The 25,876-nt window shown below is 41.3% G+C and overlaps 1 protein-coding gene and 2 long non-coding RNA genes across 4 annotated transcripts; 1 reads left to right on the top strand and 2 right to left on the bottom strand.

Annotated features, from left to right (window-relative positions):
• The first annotated feature begins 6,303 nt into the window (after nucleotides 1–6,303).
• On the top strand, nucleotides 6,304–24,077 carry LOC121896269. Its single transcript, XM_042410056.1, has 6 exons — nucleotides 6,304–6,680; nucleotides 16,481–16,713; nucleotides 18,381–18,567; nucleotides 18,685–18,780; nucleotides 19,790–20,297; nucleotides 22,806–24,077. The coding sequence occupies exons 1-6, from the start codon at nucleotides 6,654–6,656 to the stop codon at nucleotides 23,750–23,752; spliced, it is 1,998 nt and encodes a 665-aa protein (XP_042265990.1). The 5' UTR covers nucleotides 6,304–6,653; the 3' UTR covers nucleotides 23,753–24,077.
• Nucleotides 7,235–10,089, bottom strand: LOC121896282. 2 transcript variants are annotated; one of them, XR_006095954.1, is made up of 3 exons: nucleotides 9,256–10,089; nucleotides 8,434–8,535; nucleotides 7,235–8,347 (listed from the first exon to the last, which is right to left on the bottom strand). It is a non-coding gene; the product is annotated as an uncharacterized LOC121896282 (long non-coding RNA). The 2 variants fall into 2 exon arrangements; XR_006095953.1 differs by having other exon boundaries at nucleotides 9,459–10,088.
• LOC121896286 lies at nucleotides 21,492–22,885 on the bottom strand. Its single transcript, XR_006095958.1, has 2 exons — nucleotides 22,759–22,885; nucleotides 21,492–21,787 (listed from the first exon to the last, which is right to left on the bottom strand). It is a non-coding gene; the product is annotated as an uncharacterized LOC121896286 (long non-coding RNA).
• Nucleotides 24,078–25,876: the final 1,799 nt, after the last annotated feature.

The following is a 25,876-nucleotide window of genomic DNA, read 5'->3' as shown; positions in this document are numbered from 1 at the left end:
CAGATGTGTTTGTGTGTATTCACTCGCATTACATGCACATTTTTACATGTTAATGTGTGACGATCAGTGTTAACATACAGCCGATAAGGTTAATCAGTTTATGCAGGAAAGTGAGATTACCGACTGCCCCAGGGCCCCAGACCCCGAGGCTCCCCAAAAGCCCAGGTTAACCTCACATCAATAAGGTCTACGCAATTTCATGAATAGCAAACTTGTTAGAAATTTACTCTGCTTAAGTACAATAACCTCTCTGGCAGGTGCTCCATCCTCCATCTCAGAGAGTTTAGACTGGTCTTAAGTGTTAGACCAGTCGTAATTCTGCTCTTTGATTAATGTAACAGCATCATGCTGATCAGTTCCATTGACAAAAACCGGCAAAACATGGCAACAATTTGTGGTTTGCTGACGATGTTGTGGAGCGAGTAAAAAGAAGGGAAACATTTTTTTAGAGACCGCAGTAACCTGTTGGAAACCGCGGTGAGGATGTTGTCAGCTGTTTTCATTTATCCAAGGAAACTATCCTGAGCCAGACTAACCAGTTCGTATTGAGCCAAAGTGCTAAAGGTCTGTCGCCCTTTGTTACACTGGCCGTTTCCCAGTAAAACGTCCGTCACATGTTCTGAAACTTTTCCTTGAAAATTCCGGAAGGAAAACATTTTCTGCTGGAGTGAACGGACCCGAGGGGTGTGAAAAAGTTTTAATTTACCCAGAATTCATAGCAAATTAGTCCATCTTAACTAGACATCCTTGTGCAATGAACAAATTTAGACATCTAACTTCACTAATAAGCCTGCCTATTAAGTTTAAATCATATCCAAAGTCTTGAAGAGGGACTCTGTGTTAAAAAAACTAGTTTGAAGACTTTTTTAGTTTCTATTGAGCTCATTTGTTGTAAAGCTGTGTTTTATCAGACTGAGGGACGGGTTGTATTATTCCATCATCCTGTAATTATTTTCTTTAATAATCCATTGATTGTTCAGTATATACAAGCGATAAGTTAAATTGTTAAATTGCCAATATGTCTTGTTTCTCCAGACTTCAATCATCCAATCCACCAAACACCAAACAAGAGTCAGAACGGCAGAATAAGCTGTTTGGCATCGGCAGAGAAGATTTGGCAAATTTTTCATGGGCGCAATCCACATACTCAGCTCTGCTGCTCATCCTACAAATGCATGTTCCTTACAAATGTGGCTCCATTTAAAAGGGAAATAAACAGACTTTCCAACAGATTTATTGCCAAGAAGCATCGTTACAACAAAGAAATAATCTACCAAACACACATTTCCTTACTTTTTGTGCTAAGTTTATATACTTACTTATGTATGAGTAAGTATATATATAAGTAAGTAACAACAGGAAGTAGACAAGTGCATAAAAAATACCATAAACAACAAGAAAGAAGTGAGACGATCAGTAAAAGTGCTAAAAAGCTTAAAGGGGCTCAACTTGTTCACAGAGTTTTCAGGCGTTTCTTGAATGCACCGTGTGGCGCTGGGAGCTCATCCCGCCATCACAGAACAACGAGCGGTTTTACCAGGTGTTAATTTGCAGACGGGAAGGGACATACAGCCTAATGAGTGACTCAATGTATTCCCTTAAGCCCAAGTGAACATCAGATGACTTGTTTTGTCTGACCAACACAAAGATGTTGAGTTACTATCATGGAAAACTAGAAAACTAGCAAATATTCACATCTGAGAAGCTGCTACCAGAAAATGTTTTGCTTTTTTTGCATTAAAAAATGACAAAGAATTAATCGAATATCAGAATTGTGGCCCATTAATTTTCTGTCAGTCAAATTTCAGCTCTATAGTACAACCAAGTATAGTGCGGGTCAACGTTTTCCCCAGGAGGTCAGTCCATCCACGGCGAGAGCAGGCCAGAAACACGCCTCCAAACTAACAAGTTCAACATATCAACGTCCACTGTCCCCATAGCAACCAAAACATCTGTTACTGCAGGTTTAAAGTGATGTGACAGTGCACATTAACAGCTGATGCAGTTTATTAGAATGTCACTCGCTGCAGAATTAAAGTTAGATTAGCTAAATGATGTAATATTAATCCCTGTGAGTAAATTTGTCAGCCTGGATTTGACCTTTCCTACTGTGTAAGTCAGGGAGTGAGCCAGCACTGCAGCGGCCCTGTCTGGGTCCTCCAGCCAGAGATTGAGAGCCCCACTGCAGTGGACTCAGTGTACTGCTGACGGGCCTCTGGTGGCCACAGCACCAACAACCTTCCCCCCGGCAGGGTGAGTGTTAGCACTGAAAGACAAAACGTTAAGAGGAAAGAGAGATAACAGAGAGAGGAAGAAGTGTAAGAAGAAGAAATAAGAGAGAGATGGAGGAACTGACTGAGAAGAACAGAGGGAGGGAGAGGGAAAGAAATATAGAATGGTGGAAAGACATAACCAGAGAGACGGAAAGACTGAGAGATTAGGTCAGTGAAGAAGCTTAAATGAGGAGAAAGAGTTAGAAAAACTAGCAGAGGAAGAGAGATCATTGAAGCCAAAGTAAATTTATTGTGGCGTGGCCTCTGGCTGCCCTCTCTCTCCCTTTTGTTTCCTCTCCATCACCCCTTTTTATCTAACTTTCTACTTTTTATCTTCCGTCTCCTCTTTTTCTCTCTTTACTTCTGTTTTTCCATCCTAACCTCTGCTGCGTTTCTTTCCTGCATCCACGTCTCTTCCTGGAGCTTATTCTTTCTTGTGTCATATTTACATTATCACAAATAAACGAGGCCCTCGCAACACCAAACACCGTCGTCATGGTTTATATTATAGTAGTTAGATCACTAGAAACTCAACTCAAACAGCATTTTTGTAACAAACCTGTTGTCTGTTAAAATGGGATCACATTTCATTGAGTCATCAACTTCCAGCTGACTGAATGTGTTTGGTGTCCTCTACAAAATGGGAACAGGCGAAGTAGTTCAATCAAGAGCACGAATTACTAAAGGTGCAGTGTGTTGAATTTACTGGCATCAAGCAGAGCAGACTTGGCAGAAATGGAATACAATATTCAAGTATGTTTTAATTAGTGTATAATTACCTGAAAATAAGAATAATTGTGTTTTCATTACATTAGACTGAGCCTTTATATCTACAGAGGGAGCGGATCCTCTTCCATGGAGGCTGCCATGTTGCTACAGTAGCCCAGAATGGACAAACCAAACACTGGCTCTAAAAAAGGGGGGGGGGTATTCAGGTGGTTGAAATCTGCAACCTCACCACTAGATGCCACTAAATCCTACACACTGGTCCTTTAAATCGAGAGCACACATTCCATGATCATGATCGCGGCCACTCTAGTCAATGTATCTGACTCCACCGGCGCGCCGCGGTGCGTTTCAGAAGCGTCCCAGAAGCGGCTCTCCGCTCCGCTGTGCTAAAGACAGGCGCCTCGTCTATTTTTTACGGAAGCCGCGTCGAGCAGCACAGAGCAGATCGAGCTGGGCAGGAAGTCTGACACGGAAACAGCGTTGAGCATCCGGTCTATTTTCAAAATAAAACACCCCATGCAGACTCCTTGTCATATATCAACAATAAACATAATTAAAACAGACGAATAATGAAACCATTTAACTACGTAGCCTACTTAACCATAGCAGAAGCACAAAAATCAAGGAAAATGACCAAATCAACGAAAGCTGAGCAGAGGACGGAGCAAAACCGCGTCGGAGCCGGAACGCGCCCGGTGGAATCCCGGGGTCAGTCTTCTGCCTCTAAGTGACCAAAAACATTAACGGAAAAAAGAATTAATGAATGCAGCTTTAAGTCTGGTTGAGGTTGAACTTTCTCAGTGAGTTTTATGTGTACCAAAGTGTTACATAGTGTCAGTGAGTGTGTGAGTATTCAGGTCTCCCTGGAGTCGGTGGAGCTTCATTAATCTGCATTAATTTGACTTATGTAACTCCCTCCGTCTCACCAGCTTCCTCTCACTCTTCTGTAATCAACCTCCTGTTTCTCTCAGCTGCTCATCACCAAAAACAATTATCATCTTGTTTCTTCATTCTGAACAATTGATGGAGCGATTCTGTGATTTTTGAAGGTTGTTGAAGGACTCATATTATTCAGACTCCTTGAATAAGTCCTCCTCTGGCACTTCTCAGTCTGATTTCTACAGAGGATCGTCGGTGTAGAAGAAGAAGCCAATTAATCAATCAGTCAAGCAACAGAAAATTAATCTACAGCTATTTTAAAAAATGATTCATTATTCAAATCAGTTTTCAAGCCAAAATGCCAAACATTTGATTGTTGTAGCTTCTTAAAGTTGAGACATTGAAGTTCATTTTAACATTAAAGTAAATTAAAAGTGTTTGGATTTTAGATATTTTACAGACCTAGCGATTAATCGAGAAAAGAATCATCAGATTAATTGATCATTCCTCTCTCTCCTCCCATCTTTCTTGTCAGTATTCATACCTTCTCCATCAAATATTGACAAAAGTCCCCCAAAAGAATCTTAAAAAAAACAACAAAAAAGTAAACTTGCCGTATTGTGAAAGTGACCCACTTACACCTGTATGCAGATGATACACAGTTATATATGTCGTTTCTATGTCCAGTTCTTTGAATGCTCTTATTATCTCAGAGAAATGTTAGACTTTAAATAAGATTCTTCTTGTAGGTTTGAAACTAAAAACAGAAAAGCTGAAAGTTTGACCAAAATCTGTCCAGACAGATAAAGACAGAACAGACTTTCTGAACTATAGAATACTTTTGATCCGAGGAGGACTCGCTCTGTATTTTTAAAAAAAATTTTATCCGTTGTTGTTGTTTGTGTTTTGTTTTGTCCCCAGTTATATACTTAAAGGATTAGGGAGGACATATTGCACATATTTTAATAATTTCAGTGAGCTGTAAAGCTATCCATAATTAAGGACATGGTCGCTAGCTGCTAGATGGCTTGTTTCAGCGACCAGGCTTCATTCGGCCGCCTCTTAGGCGGAGTCAGGCACTGCCAAGATGGCGACGGCCGGAGCCGCCCACTTTCAGCTTCAAAACCGCTCTTCAGAAACCGATGGGTGACGTCACGGTGGCTACGTCCATATTTTTTTTACAGTCTATGCACAAAACAGCTGTGATATTAATTAAAACACAATAATCTGCTTAAAGTATCTCGACTAATCTATTATTTCTTACAACTTCTGAAGGGAACCAATAATTTTGTCTTTGTAAAATCAGCATGAACTCAGTTATTTACTTTTTGTTTTGTTCCACTGCGAACAGAACATAGACATGCATTGATAATAAAATATATTTTAATTTCAACACTGTTCAGGGTGAATGGTGCATTATTTTAATAAAAGGCAAATGTACCAATAATTTCGGCCACATCGGTACCCTGTTTAACATCCAACATCAAAACAGGATATAAATAACAGAAAATCACAAAAAGCGGAATATGAAGCCTTTAACATTGTTTTTAATCCCATTTTTGTGAAGCACTTTTCACTGCATGACAGGTTCTATGAAATTATTATTATTATTATTATTATAAAACCCTCTGGGGCTGTTTGACTGCAGCACATCAAACACTTTAACCTTACATTTTACACCTGATGCTCTAAAATAAAACACAGCCGTCACAGGTACAGTAGTAAAAATAAGCAGCGTACTCAGAGTACACAGTGTTACTGACACGCTGAATATTCCATGGCCCATTTTAAAATAAAAACCATGAATCACACAAAGCCTAAAAAGCCAAATCACACGGTAACGCACATTATGTCAGGACTGAACACACACACACACACACACACACACACACACACACACACAGAATAATATCAGCATCAGTCAGGGTTGGGGGCAGAGACGGAGAATAAAGCGCAGGAGGAGGAGGAAGGCATTTTGAGACAGATGGTGACGAGAGGAAAAGGCAGAGTAGGAAGAAAAGAGACAGATAGGAGGAAAAAGAAGGACAGACACAGAGAGAGGAGAGAAAGAAAAACCCTGAATGGATGTTTAAACTGATGTTGCTCTCAACCAATCAGAGCATCCGCCTGCCTTCCTCCTTGCATCCGGGCTCTGTGATTGGCCGGTAGGGAGCCGGGATGCAGAGAAAGAGAGAGAGAGTGACAGCAGGATAAGAAAGAAGAAGAAGAAACTGTCAGATGAGGACAGGTCTGTTCTTCACTCCTCCGTCTCTCTCTCTCTCTCTCTCTCTCTCTCTTTCAGTTTCTCAGCAGCATCTCTGCCTCGCTCGCCCCTATCTGCTCCTGCTGTTGCTGCTCTCCTTCTCCTTCGCTGCTTTCTGATTCCTGAGCAGAGAGAGAGAGAGAGGGAGGTTTAATGCGATGGACCTGCTGCCCACCGACTGCTGTTACTGCTGCTGCTGTTTACACCGTGGCATCATGGGAGCTGTAGTTTCCTCTGAGGTGCAGGAGGACAGCTGATCAGCTAACAGGGATTGTGGGTTATCAGAGTTTGGAGATGTGAGCTGGTGGGCGAACGAGGCTCAACAAACTCTCTCTTCTCTCTATATCTTTCTGTTCTCATTATCCATCATTCTACCTTTTCCTGCCTCTCCTCTGTAGTTTCTTTCACCTCATCCCCCCCATTTTTCTTTCCATTTCTTTCTTTTTCCCCCCATCTTTCTCTCTCTCTCTCTCTCCTCCTAACTCGTACCTGTCCGAGGAAAAGTCAGGATGGGTTGTCGTCTCACTCGGACCAAGGTGAGTGACCTTCTGCAGGTGTGTGTTTTGGGGGGGGGGGGGGGGGGGGGGGGGGGGGGGGAAGAGATAACGAGATCTGATGGTTGTTGAGATGAACTGCTCTCTGTTAGATCGCTGTGTACATTCAACACACACACAAATCCACCAACCTAGATCATACCAGTGCAGCCAGACAATAGCTGACTGAAGGCTAGAGGCCATTATCTCTGTGTGACTGAGGAGGATGAGGAGAGAGAGATACTGGAAGATATGAGGTTCTCCACGTTAAACTAATTACTTTATAGAGTTAAAGGCCCAGCTGGTAATTAAAAATTATGCATGAAGATAATTGAAAGATCTCGCAGAGCCAATTAAAATGTTGTTTTCATATTGCTTATTACAAATGTGTGAGGAGAGATGTAAAACTGTAACGACGTACTCTAACGATACACTCAATGTATATAGCACTTTACAAAATGAAGGTAACAAAGTGCTGCACAGGGCCATAAAAACAAGATAAATGAGTAAAAGTACAGACGATAAAATAAAGTAAGACAGAGCAAAAGATCCAGGAACAATTTATTGAAGAGGTAAAACGAGGTATACGCTCGGATAAATGCCTCCTCGATGCACACACAGTTACATACACATATATGTACACACAAACACACAAAACATTGGCACATTACAAGAACGCCATCGTAAAGACGTATGTTTCTAACAGTGACACGGAGGTCGACAGTCTGACTGTTTGGGGTTCCTGACTCATTGATTTATACACGTAAATTAACAAATGACTGAACAGGATTTAGCTTTTCTTCAGTTTAACTTCTATATTAACTGTTTTGTTATCTGTTATGTGTCGTGTCTGAGATCCAATGTTCTTCACCCTGAGCAGAGGCTCACAAATGGATCACATGTTAAAAGAAAGCTAGAGCTGAAAACAAAAACGCTGTTAGCTGCACACATCACAGACGTTTAAGCTCCATGATTGGATCTTTTCTTGCCGAAATGCACTTAATTATAGTCAACTTCTATCCTGACGTTTTTATGAACACAGTCTTGTATCAACAAGTTTCCAGATATTTTCTAACAAAGTTGTTCACCAGCGAAAGATTTCATGTGGATCCAAACTAGAAGAAAGAAAACCGTGAGTCACGTTGACAGACGGATCTGAGGTGGAAACTGAAGCTTTTGAAGCTAAATACTTCAGATTTTTTGAGTACATATTTAACAAATCACGTGCACATTGATAGATTCTAGTACAAACAAATCTAAAAATACATGCACAGATTGAGATACTGTATCTCATAAATTTAATTGCATGCAGTGGTGGAGGAAACATTCAGTAAAATTACCAATAACATGTAAAAATACTCTGCTACAAGCATTTAAAATCCTACTTAAGTAAAAGTACCAAAGTATTAACAGCAAAAAGTAGCGGTTTGGTCCCTTTGACTGATATATTATTAGATATATATTATTATTAGCTAGTTTGAACTACTTTATATACAGTTAGCTACTTCAGTTGAAGTTTCGCTCTACTAAACTACTAAATGACAGAAAATCATGACATAGAAGCGTGACGTGTCCCCTTTAAGGCTCTTCTTCCAGTTCACTGTGTCAATCACTGACTGGTGTCCTTCATCCACTGAGTGAAGCTAACTGGTGTTGATGAAGGTCACCGTCTGACCGACAGGAAAAAGAAAAGCATGTGAGAGTAAAACAGTGAACCACGTTCATGCAGAGGCGTCTTCCATCGTCATTTACTGACCGACGTCGCTGCTTCGGTGTTTGTGGTGGAAACGGCCGCCGGTGTGTGATGGAGTCAGAGTCTCCAGCAGTGATCAGCGTCTCTGCCGCAGCGTCCTGTAAGCTGGAAACATGGAACAGACGACGGAGACGCTTTATTTTCATCACAGGTTGAAGTTTTGTGAGGAGCTGCAGTGTTTGCTTCACTGCTCCGCTAACAATTGTTGTGAGTAATTTTTGAAGAAAAAATGTCCAAATTCTCTGATTCCAGCTTCTTAAATGTGAATATTTTCTGGTTTCTTGAGTCTCTATGACAGTAAACTGAATATTGTTGAGTTGTGGACAAAACAAGACATTCGATGACAACATTTTGGGAAACACAGATTCACATTTTTCACCATTTTCTGACATTTTATGGACCAAACGACTGATCAATTGATAGAAAAGAACCGACAGATTAATTGATAATGAAACTATTGCAGCCTTACTAAATACTTCACCTTCGTCTTGTAAAGCCAATTATTAAGTTATTAAATTCAAATCCTTTTATAAAGCTGAACTACAAGATAACAGACGGACTGCTATGACCTGCAAGGCCAGGGTCATGTGACCGACAAGCTAGCACTACCGCTAATGAGCTAATCTGCTAGCATGTTTACTGATGGGACGACTGACCACCAGCTGTGGGATTGACTGTGTTGTTTTGCGAGATTTTATCTGAAAACATGGAATATGGAGGGATCCATACATGTCTGTTTATTATTAATAGATACAGTATAATACAAGTCTGTTTGTTTTATGATCAAATCAATTAAAGGAGAATTTTCTCTTCCTGGTCTACAACCTGAGATGATACGTTGGTGGCTCTGATGGATGATTAGCTAACAGCTTGTTGACTTGACTCCTCTCAGGCTGCAACTAAAGAATATTTTGCACATTAATGTCACAGTGTAGCAGGGATGTGTGGACCCCCCAGAAAGCAGGACTGAAGAAAACCGCTTTATTTCGGCGCGAGTATCCAAACAACAGCTGACAGGACGGGCATACCTCCGAAACGAACAGAACAGGTATAACAAAGGATCCAACAAAGACTGAACAGAAAACCAGGACTTAAAAAAAGAAACTGAACTAACGAGGAGATGAGGTGCAGGTGGAGAGGGGAGTGAACAGACAGGGAGCCGATTGGCTGAGGAAACACAGGGAGCAGGCAGGGCTGATGTTGAGGAGGACATGAACACAAAGGGGAAACACAGAACAACAGAAAACCAAAACCCAGAACACACAATACTCTAAATACAACCCGTCCAAGAACCACCATGAACCTAAACCCAAGAATACAACACGCCAGGCTAAAACAAAAGGCAAGTCCAAACCCATCACCCAAATATAACAAGAAAACCCACATGACCAGAAAGACTAAACAGAAATCAAACCAGGAAACACAAAAACACAAAGAGTCCAAAAAAACACTAGAAGGCAGGATGTGACAATTAATTACAATGCTATTTCTCTCTCTCTGTCTCACATACAGTACTGTGCAAAAGTTTTAGGTCCTAACAGTAAAGTGAGGAGGCTTTGAATAGTTGTTATTGATCAGTTAACTTGATCCAGAGTTCAGTAAACAGCAGGAAGTTAATCAATATCTGCTGTGAGCAGCTTTGCCTTTAAAACAGCAGCAGTTCTCAGTGTTTCAGGTTCTCGGCAGGTCGGTTGTTCCTGCATCTTCTTCTTCTGTCTCTTCATGTTAATCCCAGACTGACTCCATGATGATCAGAGACCATCTGTTGCAGGACTCCTTGTTCTTCTGGTTGATGTTGAGGTTCTTTATGACTCTGGCTGGATGTTTGTTGTCCTGCTGCAGATGATCAGACGCCTCCTGATGCTGCTGCATTAAGGAGAAGAATCTAAACATCTAAAAATTTGCACAGTACTGTGTGTAAACTGATATGTTACATGTTGTTATAGTCTATGAATATTCTGTGTTTCATGTCTTGTGTTGTGAGAGTATGTGACGCCTGTCTTCAGCCATCTCACAGATCAGGTCACCCAGCAGCCATCAGATCCAGTTATGATCTCGCTGCTCTCTCTGTCTCTGTGTGTTTCTGTCTCTACTGTGCTGTTTGAGCCTGTCAGAGGTCCGCTGGTCATCATGATAAGGTGTTTGTTTACGTGCACCAGAGGATGAAAGCTCCTCTGACATGCGTATCCGGATAATCGTGTGTTCCGGCGAGACCGAGGAGATGAACATGTGCCAGAAAACATTGGTCCTGCTGTCGTCGTGGCAGACTGTTCAGCTCCGCGTGTCTAAAGAGCGCGTCGAGCCTTTTGATCATCGAGGCGTTCAAGCCAGGAGATGTGGCGCTAAATGGAAACACAGCTAAGCTACAAACTGCTCGTCACTGAACATCGCGAGGGAAGAAAACGCAAGAAAACAACAATTACCGGGGATGTGAGTTCTCACCACAACATGCAGAGAGGAATAAGGAGGAGAGCTAACAGACAAACACTTTCCAAGAAAACCTCCCAGCGGACGACTAATTTGAGGAGACGAAGCTGGAGCACTCTCGGAAACGTGTTATTATTCTGCTTCTACAGAGCAATAGAGCATAACAACGATTTTTTGTTCTCTGTCTTTTGTTTTTAAGAGCACTCTGTTTGATTTGCTGCAGATTAGTCATCATTGGAAGTCTTGTCTGGCAGGATTTAGTTTGAAAAAAAAAAAAGAATAATGTCTCATGAAGAATCAAATGAGAAGATCAATATCAGTCTGTTTAGTAGAACCAGATATTTTATATTTCAAAATCCAAAAAAAATATGTTTTACAGCTGCTGGATCAAAACACATAACTGGAAGGAAAACATCAGATTAAAGATGCTGACGCTACTGACAGCTCTCAATAAATTCAATTTAAGAAAATCAACAGAATAACTCAATACTCACATGCAGCACTTATGTACAGTTCTGAGGGACTTGAGTATTTCCATTATACTTTATGCTTCCACTGGAGCACATTTCAGGGAAAATATTGTAATTATTACTTCAGGACATTATTACTTCATCTGACAGCTATTCAGTCATTGAAAGGGACGTATTCTGCTTTTTGTGGTTTTCTGTTATTTACATTTAGTCCTTTGAGACGCTTTTATCCTTTTATCCTCTTCTGTGAAAGGAGGAAAAGTCCTGGAACTCTGATGGAGAGCTAAATGATCACTCGAAATTTGCTACAAACTTCACCTCTTGTAAGAGATCAACAAACCTGTAGTCATGTCTAGTTTTCTGTCGCTATGTTACCGCTAACATAGTGTGTTTTATTGTATCTTGCTGTACTCAGTTTACCTTCTTTTTACCGCAAAGTTATTTTCACAAAAGCACTTCTGTTGCAAATTAGAACCTGCTATAAACGCTGTGATACTTGCATCAGATAGCTGTTCTCAGTTTGTCTGTGCACACTGTATCTGTCCCTATCGAATAAACCATAAATAAATCAGGACTCTGAAAGAGCTGTGGTACAGTCAGCTGACCAGGTACAAGCACAATGAGAGAGTGCTGGACAGAAGCTTTTGTTTAATATATAAAGTAAGAAACAACAGGAAGTACACAAGTGCGCAAGAAACACTATATGCAACAAGAAAGAAGTGCAACAATAAACAAAGTGCTAAGAAGGTTAAAAGTGTTTGAGTGTTGAGGTGTTGCGTTTTCAGGCGTTTCTTGAACGCACCGACACAATTCATCTGCAAAGTTACCTTTACTTCCTCCTCCTGATGACATCAGATTGTTCGCACACGCCCACAAACGTGTGTCTGTTCTGTAATCTTTGTTGTGAAAGTTGTCGCTCATATTTCAGATGTGATTCAGCTCCAACATGTACGGATGGATTTGTTGAAGTTGACATTTGGAGTAAAGAAGGAGAAAAAGAAGTGAAATCCTGCTACTATAGTTTGTTTACGTAGCCTCCGGAGCCGGAGGAAGGCTCATCAGGAGGCGGGGCCTTAAAGAGACAGGAGCTAAAACGGCCTGTTTCAGACAGAGGCTGAACTGAGGGGCTGCATAAAGGACCAGTAGAAGATAAATAAGGAGTTTTTAACTGGAAATCATGTGAAGATATTCCAGTAGAGCCCCAGAATATAAATATAGAGCTGGAAATGTGCTGAGTGTGTGTCCTTTCCATTTATTCAATCAATTCTGAATCTAATTGTGAGACCAAGAATTGAAATCTAATCCAGTTCTGAGATTCCAAGAGATTCCCATCACTGGTTGACAGGCCGTCATTTAAAACTAATCTAATCCACACTGGATTGGTTTACAATGAATTGAACATTTTGTCCAATCATGCTGATTTATAAATGTGTTTTGTCTCAGTGTGGATCAACAGGGATCATCCATCAACTCCGTCTCCTAGAAATTATATTCATATATGACTAAATCACATTCCTAATTATGTTTTTAATACAGAAAAAGTCTGCAGTGTCTTGAAGCTCACAGCAGCATCTTTCACTAACCTGAACCAAACCTGAACACACACAGGACTCACGTCAGAGTCCTGCATCCACCCGGACCTCCTCCCACTGCAGAGACACATAGAACTGTAGCTTCATTCATTACTGTGATCATCATCCAGGCAGAGATTATGTTTGATAACACAACGTAATTTGGTAATTTGTAGGAGACAGTGTTGAAATGTGTGATCTGTCTGAGCCGAGAAGAAGGTCACTCTTGGTATTATGTGTTTGGGATGTGAGGTCGGCAGAATGTAAGGCAGCGGAGCAGCACGTTGTGTCATGTGATTGTATAGAGATTGACAGTTTGACATAAATGGGTGGCGATGCTAGCAGGGCTAATGGTTCTGCACCGCCTGTGGAAGTCGACTCTACATCCTCACGAAGCTGTGCAGTAAAACCAGTAACCAACAAAAAGCACTTACACTAAAATAGAACACATTTTTTTTGTTACATCATGTTTTATTGCAGCCTACAGTGAGAATGTTCACAGGAAGGCACAGAATGCAAAAAGGTGGGTTTTTATTTACCTAAAAAATGCTAAAAGACTGGCTGACCAACCATTTTACAAACACGAGGGCTGGACAAACACAAATTAACTACAAATAAATACAACACAGACAGTTCGCTCCTAACTCAGTACTAAGTGAGCAAAATCTAAAAACTACGACTCTAATTAAGATTTAAAAAATGAACTGCAAACAAAAGGCTCTCCTCACAAACCCCCCTCACTGTTGCAGGAGGTTGGTACAGTCCAGGGTCCAGGTGCAGGTATATATATATATATATATATATATATATATATATATATATATATATATATATATATATATATATATATATATACATACATATATATAAATAATATAGAAAATGATATTAGTACAACTTCAGAATAACTGAACTAAAGTGTTGACAATACAGAATTATACTTATGTAGGTCAAAAATCAAAAAAATCACATTGTGTTGCTTATTTAATTATGAATATAAACCTGAAAAAGTGCAAAGGTGATTTGAAATGAAAGTGAAAGAGTTTGGAGAGATAACTGAATATTTGAATCTGCTGGTGTGAGAGAACATGAAGCTTATTGAATCATTAGTGTCATTCATGCAACTGCGTCCAGCCTGCACCAACTTACAAAACAACACAAAATAATACGAACCAGATTCCTGAACACTGCAAAGACATTTTCACATGTTTTTCAGATTTCCAGACCTTCATGTCTTCAACAAAACATGTATAGTAATAAGTATAACCGACTGGAGAAATCAAAATAAAGTTAATTAAATAACAACAACAGAATATTTCAGGGTTTTCATGATAAACTGTAAATCATCATCATCGTTTTGCACAATACAGGAGAGAAGATGTGACTCACTTTCCACGTCAGCCAGCTCACAGCTTACACAATCTATCGTCCTCCTGAATATTTTTTTAATCAACCAGCCTGAATAACTAAAGGAGGAACATCAGTTTACATGAGATGTAACATGATTCAGGTCCATATGCACCGTTTGTCCTTCATTTTGTTTTTTTTAGCAAAACATTTTCTTCAAACTTGGATAGAATTGGAAGCTTTTGAAAACAATACAGACGTGTTCATATAGTGAGTTAATCGTTTAATTTACAGTAATCGACACTTTGGTTACAGTTTGGTGTCTTTGATGCTCTGCTGAATGTGTTTAACGTCATTTTGCATGAATGTTTAAAGACATTCGGGCCTCTTTTTCTGCATCTTGCATCGTGGACGGCAGCGGAGATTCTTGTATTATATGTGATGTTTGAATGCTTTCTGTACAATTTATTAAAATATTTACATGGAATTTAGTTTGAAACCCTTTTACTTGTTGAATTACTGCTTCATATCTCTAATCTGATGACTGTTTTTATTTTTTAAAGGCATGATTTAATAAAGACTGCTTCATTTTCAAATGCTGTGACTAAAATATACAAATCTAATAGTCTGATACGGTTCTGAAAGCTTTGTACGTTCAACACTTTGCATGCTAAGTGTGATTTTGTGCCGAGAACGAGAGTTTTGTACTTTGAGATTGAGTGAAAATTTCAGTCAAAGCATCATAAAAAACACTGTGAGAGAAAAAGGGAGAGACAGATAGATGAACAGGGAGAGAGAGAGAGAGATCAGTCCGTGTTACTGTCAAAGTGCACTGGAGCGCAACACACTTCTCCAGGGTACAGCACATCACTCTCACTCTCTGATTTCTCTGTATGTGTGTCAGTGTCAGTGTGTGTGTTTGTGTGTGTGTGTGTGTGTGTGTGTGTGTGTGTGTGTGTGTGTGTGTGTGTGTGAGGCCTCGGGCCGTGCACTGAGAGTGTAAAGACTCCAGTACTAGTCCAGGGTTACAGAGGGCTGCTGCATCCTGACCTACATCGTGCTGCTGTTGAGACTGAATCTCCTCAACTTCACTGCATCTTAACTTTCACACGTGACGTTACGACACAAACTATCACTATTATAGTTCACGACGTCGCTGAGACTCAGCAGACTTAATGACAGGATGTCCTTTAGGGGCTGAGCCGTCCGTTTATGTCCTGAGTTGACAGAATGGTGACACTCAGTTTCAGGTTTTTACATTACAGAGCTGTTTTTTTTTCTGCAGCTCTCTGTTTTAAATTTACAGCATCAGCTTGTTTGTTTGAGAATCAGGTTTATTCAGTTGTGGAAAGTAACTGAGTATATTTGGACCCATGTTTAAAGGACCAGTGTGTGGGATTTAGCAGCATCTAGTGGTGAGGTTGCAGATTGCAACCAAATGAATACCCCTCACCCTCCCTTTCCAAGCATGCAGGAGAACCTACAGTGGCTGCTTGAAAGGCTCTCTCCAGAGCCAGTGTTTGGTTCGGCTACCGTATGAACATGGCAGTGCAAAATGGCGGGCTCCTTCGAAGAGGAGATATGTGCTGTAGCTTCAAGCTCTTTTGGCTAGACTCATCTCACTGAGGAATATAGACAGGTCAAGTCAGTTTTTATTTATATAGCTCAATAAAACATCCTCGATCCTTAGACCCTTGAAGATACTATGAGTCACTGAGGGTCTGTAGCAAAACAATATAGCAGCTGTTTCCACTAATTAACACACCTTCAGTCAGAATGAGAGGAAATCATCACTGAAATCAGCTTCTGTTTAACTGGACCAGAAACCTGCAATCTCTTCTTTGCTGGCACACAGCCTCCAACCTTTACTAAATTGCTTAATCTTTTTTATATAAAGACCGTGTGAATCATAAACCATGTTGTGCAACACAACTGCAGTCAGGCATGCCAAAAAGTTAGATCAAAAGAACAAACTGACCTTTTATTAGAGGCCAAACTCCCACTTTTCCACTGTGCGTTTATGCTTCTTCTATTCTTCATCAATACTACAGCGCAGAAAAAGCAGGATCGTTTGTAGTTTCTCAGATCCTTAAAACAACCTGCTACCAACTATCTCTTAAAACTCCAATCATGGAGAAGACATAAATTAGTAAAGCATTCCTCTAGCCTACCTTTTATTCCTTGTGCTGTCTGAGTACAGTCCAACATCTGATATGTTGTGTTCCTTCTCATCAGGTCAAGACTCATGAACCTTCTCATCACCGACACCGGGAGGAGCTGCACTTTGTGGATGAATATGGCCAGCCAATCACTGTGCAGGTGGACGGCAGAAGGGGCCAGGGTCACAGGAGGCGGCGGTCCCGTTGTGCGACTGAGTGCAACGCTCCAACAGAAAGACACTGGGAGGCCCTGAGGGCCATGGGACTGATGGAGGGAGAGGAAGGCCAGGGAGACGGCTACGGTGCTGGGTAGGTACTGATGGAAGGCTGCATATCGGGGGCCACTCCTGGGGTAAACACTTCAGGGTAAAGAGTTTGGTTTGTGGTTGAGAGTTTGGGAACTGGACAGATTGTTGTGACTCAGCTGTGTGGTAAAGATGGAGAAACTGGGGACACGGCAACAAACTTTAAAGTTTTTATATATTTTTTGCTTTATCATTTTTAGTATTCTTATGTGAAGCATTTAGTAGCTTTGAGTAAATACATGCAAATAAAGAAAGCAGTAGTAATTGCTACTACTACTACTACTAGTTATTATTATAAAGGATGAAGATTTAGATGAGGCTTTGAAAATGTTTGGGTGAACCAGGTTGAACAGCTAAGAACTGCAGTAAAAGGTTTCATATTGAGTAAATGCTCCTAACGGGTGTTAGACCTGGGTAAACTCTTGGCAATATTGCAAAAGTTATGGACTTTGTAAAGGCTTGTAGATGGGGTAAGCGGTTGGGAGAGAGGAATAAAAGAGTGGAAATGTGGTGATATTTTTGGACAATGATACAAGTTCATGAGTGGGAGAGAGGCTCGTGTTTGAGGGTACTTTAGTTTGGAGTGAGGCAAAAAGATAGGTTCAGGGTAACAATACTGGCATAAGCTATAAGGTTCACATCCAAGTAAAAGTTTGGGTATAGAGTAAAATACTGGTACTGGGAAAATGGTTAAATCTAAAAATGAAAATTAGGTGAATGATTAGGAACTGAGAAAAGAGTTGGGACTGGGTTAAAGCTTGTTACTGGGGTAAAAGGTTTTAGGAGGCATTTAAAAAGCAGGAATTGGGGAAAAAGGTTGGGACTATGGCGAAACGTTTGTAATAGGGTAAATGAAATATAACTCAGGGTAAGTAGTTAGCAGTGAGTTAAAGAATTGTGATTATTGTAAAAGTCATGGACTGGGTGAAATATTCAAACCAAGGTGACGGAGAATCAGATAAATTTGGGAATGAGGCTTCATGTGATAAAGACTCCTAACTGATTAAATGCCATTAAATGATTGGGAATTCAATTAACAGGAGGGACAAAAGTCAAAGGTAAAGCCTTGTATCTGGTGTAAAAGGTTGTGAGTGGGATAAAAATAGAAATGGAGAAAAACTTTGGCAATGGGGTGAAGGATTATAATTGAGGATAAACTGTTGGGGATTGGGGTAAAAAGTTAGGACCAAAGTATAAATTTGGGGCTGGGATGAAAGTTTAGAAGTGGGGTAAAAGTTGTGGAATGTGAAGAGAATCTGGGAGCAGGTCAAATGTTTGGGAACAGGGTAGGACAGCTGTAAAAGTTTGGGAATGGGCTTAAATGATGGACTCAAGTGAAATGTATGAAAAGAAGTAGAAGTTTTCTTGGTTCTGTTGAAGGGATGATGGTTTGTACTTAAGGCTTTGGGGGCCAGGTTCAGTTTGCAAGATCAGCATGATGGATTGAGTCTTCTTGGTGCTCTCATAAATATTCATGAGTGGAAGGTTGTTCTGCTGAGACAGCTGTCAGTGCAACACATGCTATAATTATGAATGTGGGTGAAGACTATACATATTCATTGAGGAATTAACATTTCATGTATCATACCAAATTCAGTCATGTTCATCTGAACATAAGTAAACTTAGGTGATCCCAAAGCTGTGTCATACAAATTCGCTTCCTCTTCACAGGCCCTACTATGGTCACATGACCATGTCACCAGACATGTATCCAGCCAGTAGTCACATGATGATGTCGCCTGATGTCTATCCACCCAATGGCTACCTGTCCAGAGGGTCAAATGACCAGCATCCAGGGAACAACTACCTGCCCAGTGTCTCCTACAGCTTAGATCACCTGGACAGACTGGACTACCAGGTGATTTAATGTATTCTATTCTGTTCTATTGTGAATGAAATTCTAATTCATTTAACGGTATACTATTATATGCTGTAAAACTAGTTTCTGTCCTGATTGTTACATGTTTTTTTCCAGGGTCCAGAATCGTTGCCCTACCAACCCAACTCAGAGAGCTGTCTGATTGGCTGCTACAACACAGAGGAAATGGAGCCAAAGAATTTCCCCAGACAGGTAGCTCACTTGAGATATTTGTATCCCCACTGTGTTATTTCTCAGCAACACCTCAATCAACTGTCTCTCTCTCAGTCATTCCCTTTTCTCTTATCCTGTCTCTATTTTTGGCTGGACCGCAACAGCGATGCCAGCCCCACACATGCGGTTGTCTGTGAGTGACTGAGTGAGTGAGTGATGAAGTTACACCATCGACACTCGGCCGGCTGAATGTTGGAGTTTCCCCATTGGCCATTGCTCTTCTAAAATGAATCAGCGTGAACAGTTTTCTACTACGTCATCGGGGGTGTTTACAGCGCTTCCACTCATAACCCTATTCACACGGGACAAGTATTACCAGGGGATCTCATGTGATTTAGAAATTAACCCCCCCTACATTTGTGTTTCATGCGTCGCATTCATACGCGGATAAGCAAAGTCCATATTATACTCAAATTTACTGACATTGTCCCCCTGACAGCGCTGTCAACAGCCGGCAGGAAAGACGCTCTGCGGTGCGTTTGAATTTTATAACTGAACTAAATACCAGGACGCAAAGTTTGTATTTCTTTTGATGTTTTCATATCACAAACAATGAACAGCAGCATTAAAATATGAATCTTGCAGGTAAAACACAAGACTCGTGTATTCTGCCGTATCAGTTTAGTGTAGGTACGCTTGCTGTAACTGCAGTAACTGGACAGAGGTGAGCCTCTGAATTTGCATCCAATGCTGTCAAAACTTTCATCTATAATTTCCACTGCAGCCTCCAGATGAATAATTTAATATCCAGGAATTCACATTATAGACACGACCACTGACTATCCCTGTAACAAACTGGCCACAGTTTTGCACACCCATACACGGTCCAGCTATATACTAAGTTTTGACCTAGTCTTGTTTTTATTTATTTATGTAGATAATTTATCCTGGTAGAGTTCGCACGTACCTCTACTGATTGGGTGTATTCTTTGTACCTGTATAATATTGGACTTTCTAAAAAAATAATTCAAAGTTTCTTTCTCTCCAGTCTGACTATCGTCCTCCCTGGCGGCCTGATCGTCCTCTCGGCTACCTTCCCCTCAGCGAGCTCGACAGCGGGCTGGGATGTGGCCCCGACAGCCCACACCACCGAGTGGCGCTCTCTGAAGCCGAAACAGACGCCATGTCATCACTGCCGGGCCACACCCCCTCCTCTCAAGGTTCCTCTTCTTCCTCTGAGTCCCTGATCTCCTCTGAGCCCAGCGACTCAGGTTTCCACAGTGTCAGCACCGGGGAGCACAGACGGCTGCATAAGATTCACGGGAGCCACGCGCACCGGCAAACTCACCACCTGCGCTCAGGCCATTCCCCTCGAGAGCAGAGAGGACGCTGGGATTTGGAGTCTATCCCTGAGACAACTCTGATGACCCACCCTGGAGCTCCGCAGTCATCCCGCTGCACTGTGGGTAACAGCACCACCACAACAGTTCACTTCCACAGAGCTGAGAGGAGTCCGACCTTACCACGCCACCGCTCGCCGCCATCCCCCTCCATTGGTTAGTAAACCTTTATGAAAAAATGGATAAAATCTCCATAACCTATCCATCTAATGCCATAGTCAGTAGAGGGTATATTAGAACTAGATATTGAACTGGATAGTAATTGTAATTGTTGTGATCTTATCTGTGTAAAAGTCTGTGAATATTTTGTGTTTATGCTTACTCACTCAATTATATGAGAGTATGGAAATACACAGTGCAGGTGTTGTTATCAACCACAACAAGGCAAGTATTAAATTCCTCTGCAAAGCTCTGTAAACACTGAACCACTTCCCTGAGCATGGTTAGTGTGATCTGTACGGAGCTACTCTGAAGAGACTGACACCAACATAGTCGGTGATCACACTGGACTCCGAAAAGAAAGGTGCACCATGATGCTTTTTCTCCCTGCAGCTATAGTCCCAATCACACTGAGGCATTTTTTATGCAGCCAGAGGTGTGTTGCTGTTGCTAAGCAACACATGATAAGCACCAGTGGCGGCTGGTGATTTTTTTTTTAAGCAACAATAAGGTACTGCCAATCAATGAATTTGAACTTTATTTGGGTATGTGAACGCCATCAAACCTACACAAAGCAATATTTAAACAAAAACAAAAACATATGACTCATATTCCAGTAAGAAATGGCAACAAGTAGCAGAGATGACGCTAACACAGACTACACAAAGTTAGTTTTACAGGTAGTGAAAAAGTAGCTGAATATGTCCCAAACATCAACCAGCAGCACAAAAGCACAGAAGCTCCCCCTCACGCAAGTAACGTTAGCATAAAACAATGAAGAAACATTAGCACATAAACAATAAAATAACATTAGCATTAAAAAACAATTAAGTAACGTTAGCATGAAAACAAAGTAATATTAGCATAAAAAAACAATAAAGTAACGTTAGCATGAAAACAACGTAATATTAGCATAAAAAACAATAAAGTAACATTAGCATGAAAACAATATAGTAACGGTAGCTGAAAACAATTAAGTAACGTTAGCATCAAAACAAAGTAATGTTAGCAACAAAACAATAAAGTAATGTTAATATGAAAACTATAAAGTAACATTAGCATATAATTCCTACTGTTGGACCGTTGTACATGACAGATGTTCTTAACATTCATAACATTAGCGCTCTGAAAACACTGAAAATCCGCCTGCACACATCTCACTGGTGACATTACAGATAACGAGACACAGAGTATGAATAAACATTTTTTATTTCATAGTTATTTCGTAATATATAATGAATTTATGTTTAACATGTTTTAATAGCCTTTCTTCCCTAGATGATTGGCCACCACTGATAAGCACATGACAGAAGTTATATTCAAGCAATCAAAAACAAATCCATAACAGACAAATAAAACTAAAACTTACCTGAAACTTAAAGTGCATCCCTAAACTTCTTCTGAGATGTCTGAGATCAAATGGCTCCAGCTAGGCCTTCTATTCTTATGGTTGATGTTTCCATTGTGCAGGTTCAGCCTGCGCTCTCCTGACCGAACAGCACAGTCAAAGTCAGGATTATGTGTTCATCCACTCAGACTTGAACTCCAGGGTGTTTATGTATATAATCATGCAATAACCAAAACCTTTACATGCAAACATAAATTAGCATTGACCAGTGCAATCCATTAATGGCCATTGTGTCCCTTCAAAGAAGATGATAGGTGCTTTGATCAAGATCGAGCTCTATTGCAGTGGTACCCAACCTGAGGATCGGGACCCCCGCTAGGGATCACTGGATTAATCTAAGGGATCGCAAGGTGCTAACACAGGATAGAACAACAGAAAAAACATACAGTACCAGTCAAAAGCTTGGACACACCGTTTCATTCAAGGGAATTGAAAGTTGTGCCTTCTGTTGACTGGTATTGTATTTCTGACACATATTTTTTTGTTTTCAGGTTGCCTTAAATGTTTGCTTTATTTATTGTGAATCACTGTATTTTATCTCCTAAAGTTTCTGAAAGTTATACAAAACAAAATAAGTCCCCTTTCATTTAAATGGTAGATAATGCAACGTCTGACGAGGGGTCCCAGGTAGACCTTGCTTTATTTTAAGGGGTCACAAGCCAAAAAGGTTGAGAACCACTGCTCTACTGTCTTGTATTGACTGCTCTATACAACAATCACCAAGGAGTGGTTTGAGGCACATTCAGGTGAGATAACATTAAGAAACTGGCACCACAATCCTGTGACAAACCTTTTGGACACCTTTGGGATGAATATGAATGCAGTGTTCATGGGATAGAGAGTCTTCCAATTACCCCAGGGCAGTTGAATGAAGCACCAATGTCTATTTGCTGTCTTGTTTAACACCAAGAAGCTACAGGTCCCTTGTTGAGTCAGCTAATGGTGGTCCAACATGGTACTGAACAGGGGCTTGTACATTTCACTGTACTGAGTGTAGAGTTGTCCCAAGAGGTTTAAGGGCATGATAGCTATAGACATTTAAACACTTACAGATGTAATCTAAGACTCAGGGCCTGATTTCTTCTTCGTGTCTGCAGGTTGTCGTACTGAGCCCTGCCAGCGGAGGGCACTATGGTTGGAGCAGCAGCAGGGAAGAGGCGGAACCATAGAGGCTCCAGGGCGGAGTCAAACAATAACAGATTTGAGTGAAGGACAACGCCGTCGTAGGGCGAGTCACCCCAACATGCCTGATCCAGACAGACTGCTGAACAGCCAGCCAGGTGCAGCCAGCAACACGCTGGGGCCGAGGAGCAGGGCCAGTTATCCCAGTAACTGTCACCCCACCGGTCCCCTCAGCAGTCATCTCAGCATAGACAGAACCAGTCTGAGCAATCATCAGAATGCAATGAGGAGCAGCCAGGGCACCAGCCGGAGCAGAGAGGAGGACTCTCTCTCTAAGAGTCCTGGCTCGGGCTCCAGCGGAGCGTCAGACTGGCGAGGCTTTCAGACTCTCGGGAATCACACCGGCAACCCTAAAGGTTCCTCTGTTCCGTTCTACAGCACACTGGGAGCCCCGCAACGGAGCCCGTGCTCTCCACCCTCTCCCCGCTCCAGGCTGTCCAATCAGAAGTCAGTCAGGAACCAGCTGCTAAGAGCCCGAGCTTACCGATTGGCCAGGGAGCGCAGCGAGGTCACAACAGATGAGGAGGTGCGAGGAGAGGGGGAGAGAGAGGGTGATGATGAAGGGGAGGATGGACGATGGGCCGGGCGGTACTGGAACCGGACCGAGAGGAGACGCCACCTGGCGTTGTCGCGGCAACACAGAGAGAGGCGAGGAGCAGGGGAGGAGCAGGCAGGCGGAGTTCAAGGGTCGTTGTCGTCTCAGACGGTGCTGGAGCTGAGCCACATGAAGCAGAACCGGCTGAGAAACAGCAAGCTGCTCGATGATTGGACAACTGTGGAGGAGCTGCTAACTCATGGGACAAGAGTGGAGACGGACAGTCAGCTCTGTCCCAGTCCTCTGCTGTCCGTTACTACTGTCTGATGGGAAACAACACCGCTGTTCGATAGAAACCAATGGTCCGACACTCAGGTCCAGATTCAGTAAAGATTTGTGTGGTGAAAAGTGTAAAGTCCAGTTCTAAAATTAGTTAATGACAGAACACAATAACTAGTGAAATTGCAATGCATCTATCAATTATACATTCTTTATTCTTTATTTGGATCACTATCAACTTTACCAAAGTTGTCGTTAGTCTTCCTTTACAGTGTATAAATTAAATTACACTATTTTGTAGGGTTGCAACCAATGATTAATTTTATTATTAATTATTCTGTCAATCATTTTTTCGATTAATCGATTAGTTGTTTGGTCCAAAAAATGTTGATCAGTGTTTCCCAAAGTCCAACATGACGTCCACAAATGTCTTGTTTTGTTCACAACCGAAAGATATTCAGTTTACTGTGGAGACTAAAGAAACCAGAAAATATTCACATTTGGACATTTGTCAAAATGATTAATCAATTAAACAGCTGGCAATTGTTTTAATAGTTGGTAACTAACCGATTAATCGACTAATTGTTGACTAATCGTTGCAGCGCTGCTATTCTTTGAAGACAAAGCTATATGTATCAAGGACACACCCAATTAGCAACACTTAGCAAGACGGCTCCCAGTGGATATTGCTGTAAATCAATAATCTTTTATACAGAAGTATTAAGACTTAGAGCAAACAGAAAAAAACATTTCAGTCCTCAAAGCTTCTCCATCACAGTTTACAGACATTATGAACCAAACATACCAATTGAATAAAAGAGTCTCGTACTGAGAGACTGAAAAGGGCTCGTTAATTAGCTCACAAGCTTACTCACGAGTCTGTGAGCTCTCTTGCTTGGTTAGCTTACGGTAGCAGGTAAGCAGGATAGCTAGTGGGGACAAACAGCAGTCAGACAACCAAAAACATTTAAGAAACAAGTCAGACAATCAAGCAATAAACTTTCTGAAATGACAAGAGCTTGTTGGCGGTTGGTATGGGCCTGAAAGACTCAACTAAACAGCCTGTCTGCTGCTGAAGAACCAAAACTTTGAGCTAAAAGAGCCTAAAAGCTGCAGAGTGAGTTTGGCAATACTAGCATCTCTTTGTGACTGCAAAGACTTTTATGCAATTTTAAAACTAGCATATAGTAAGTAAGTGAGGAAAACTATTTATATATAGCACCTTTTTTAACACAGGTTACAAAGTGCTTTACATTGACATTGGGACACAAAAACCATAAAAGACACATTCAAGAACACATACAGACATCACACACATACGAGCACAGCAAGCATACAGTCATCACCCAGAGCACACACTTGAATTTATTGAATGTTATGAAAAAGCCATTCTAAAAAAGTAGATTTTCAAGTGTTTTTTGAAACAGTCAACAGACTCAGCTGATCTGATGGAAGTGGGGAGATTGTTCCAAAGTCTGGGTGCAGCAAAAGCACAGTCGCCTTTGGTGTTTTAGTTTGGCACGTGGTACGGTCAACAAGTTTTGGTTGGAAGACCTAAGTGACCGCTTGCTAATATAAGGGCTTAGTAGCTTGGAAATATAGGCAGGAGCTAAACCATGTAAGGCTTTATAAGTGATTAAAAGAATCTTGAAATCCATCCTGAGCTTCACTGGTAGCCGATGCAGTAAAACAGGAGTGATGAGAGATCTGCAGTCAGTCCAAGTTAATAACCCAGCTGCTGCAGCTTAAAGCCCTTACAGGACTTCACTTCAAAACCAACATGGACACAGACAGAACAGACAGAAGGACAGACAGCAGGACAGACAGAAGGACAGACAAGACAGACAGAAGGACAGACAGCAGGACAGACAGAAGAACAGACAGAAGGACAGACAAGACAGACAGCAGGACAGACAGCAGGACAGACAGAAGGACAGACAGGACAGACAGAAGGACAGACAGAAGGACAGACAAGACAGACAGAAGGACAGACAGCAGGACAGACAGAAGAACAGACAGAAGGACAGACAAGACAGACAGAAGGACAGACAGCAGGACAGACAGAAGAACAGACAGAAGGACAGACAGCAGGACAGACAGAAGGACAGACAGGACAGACAGAAGGACAGACAGGACAGACAGAAGGACAGACAGCAGGACAGACAGAAGGAC

The sequence above is a fragment of the Thunnus maccoyii genome, chromosome 4, assembly GCF_910596095.1.
Source record: "Thunnus maccoyii chromosome 4, fThuMac1.1, whole genome shotgun sequence".
NCBI classification, from domain to species: Eukaryota; Metazoa; Chordata; class Actinopteri; order Scombriformes; family Scombridae; genus Thunnus; species Thunnus maccoyii.
Note: the sequence above shows the minus strand (reverse complement) of the source record. Positions and strands in the feature narration are given on the sequence as shown.

What these genes read in the sequence shown, in the direction of transcription:
- LOC121896269 (XM_042410056.1), top strand. Translation starts at nt 6,654, where the DNA reads ATGGGTTGTCGTCTCACTCGGACCAAG. An exon ending in TGGACAGACTGGACTACCAG is followed by an intron (nt 18,568 to 18,684) that starts GTGATTTAATGT and finishes GTTTTTTTCCAG; the next exon opens with GGTCCAGAATCGTTGCCCTA. An exon ending in CAAAGAATTTCCCCAGACAG is followed by an intron (nt 18,781 to 19,789) that starts GTAGCTCACTTG and finishes CTTTCTCTCCAG; the next exon opens with TCTGACTATCGTCCTCCCTG.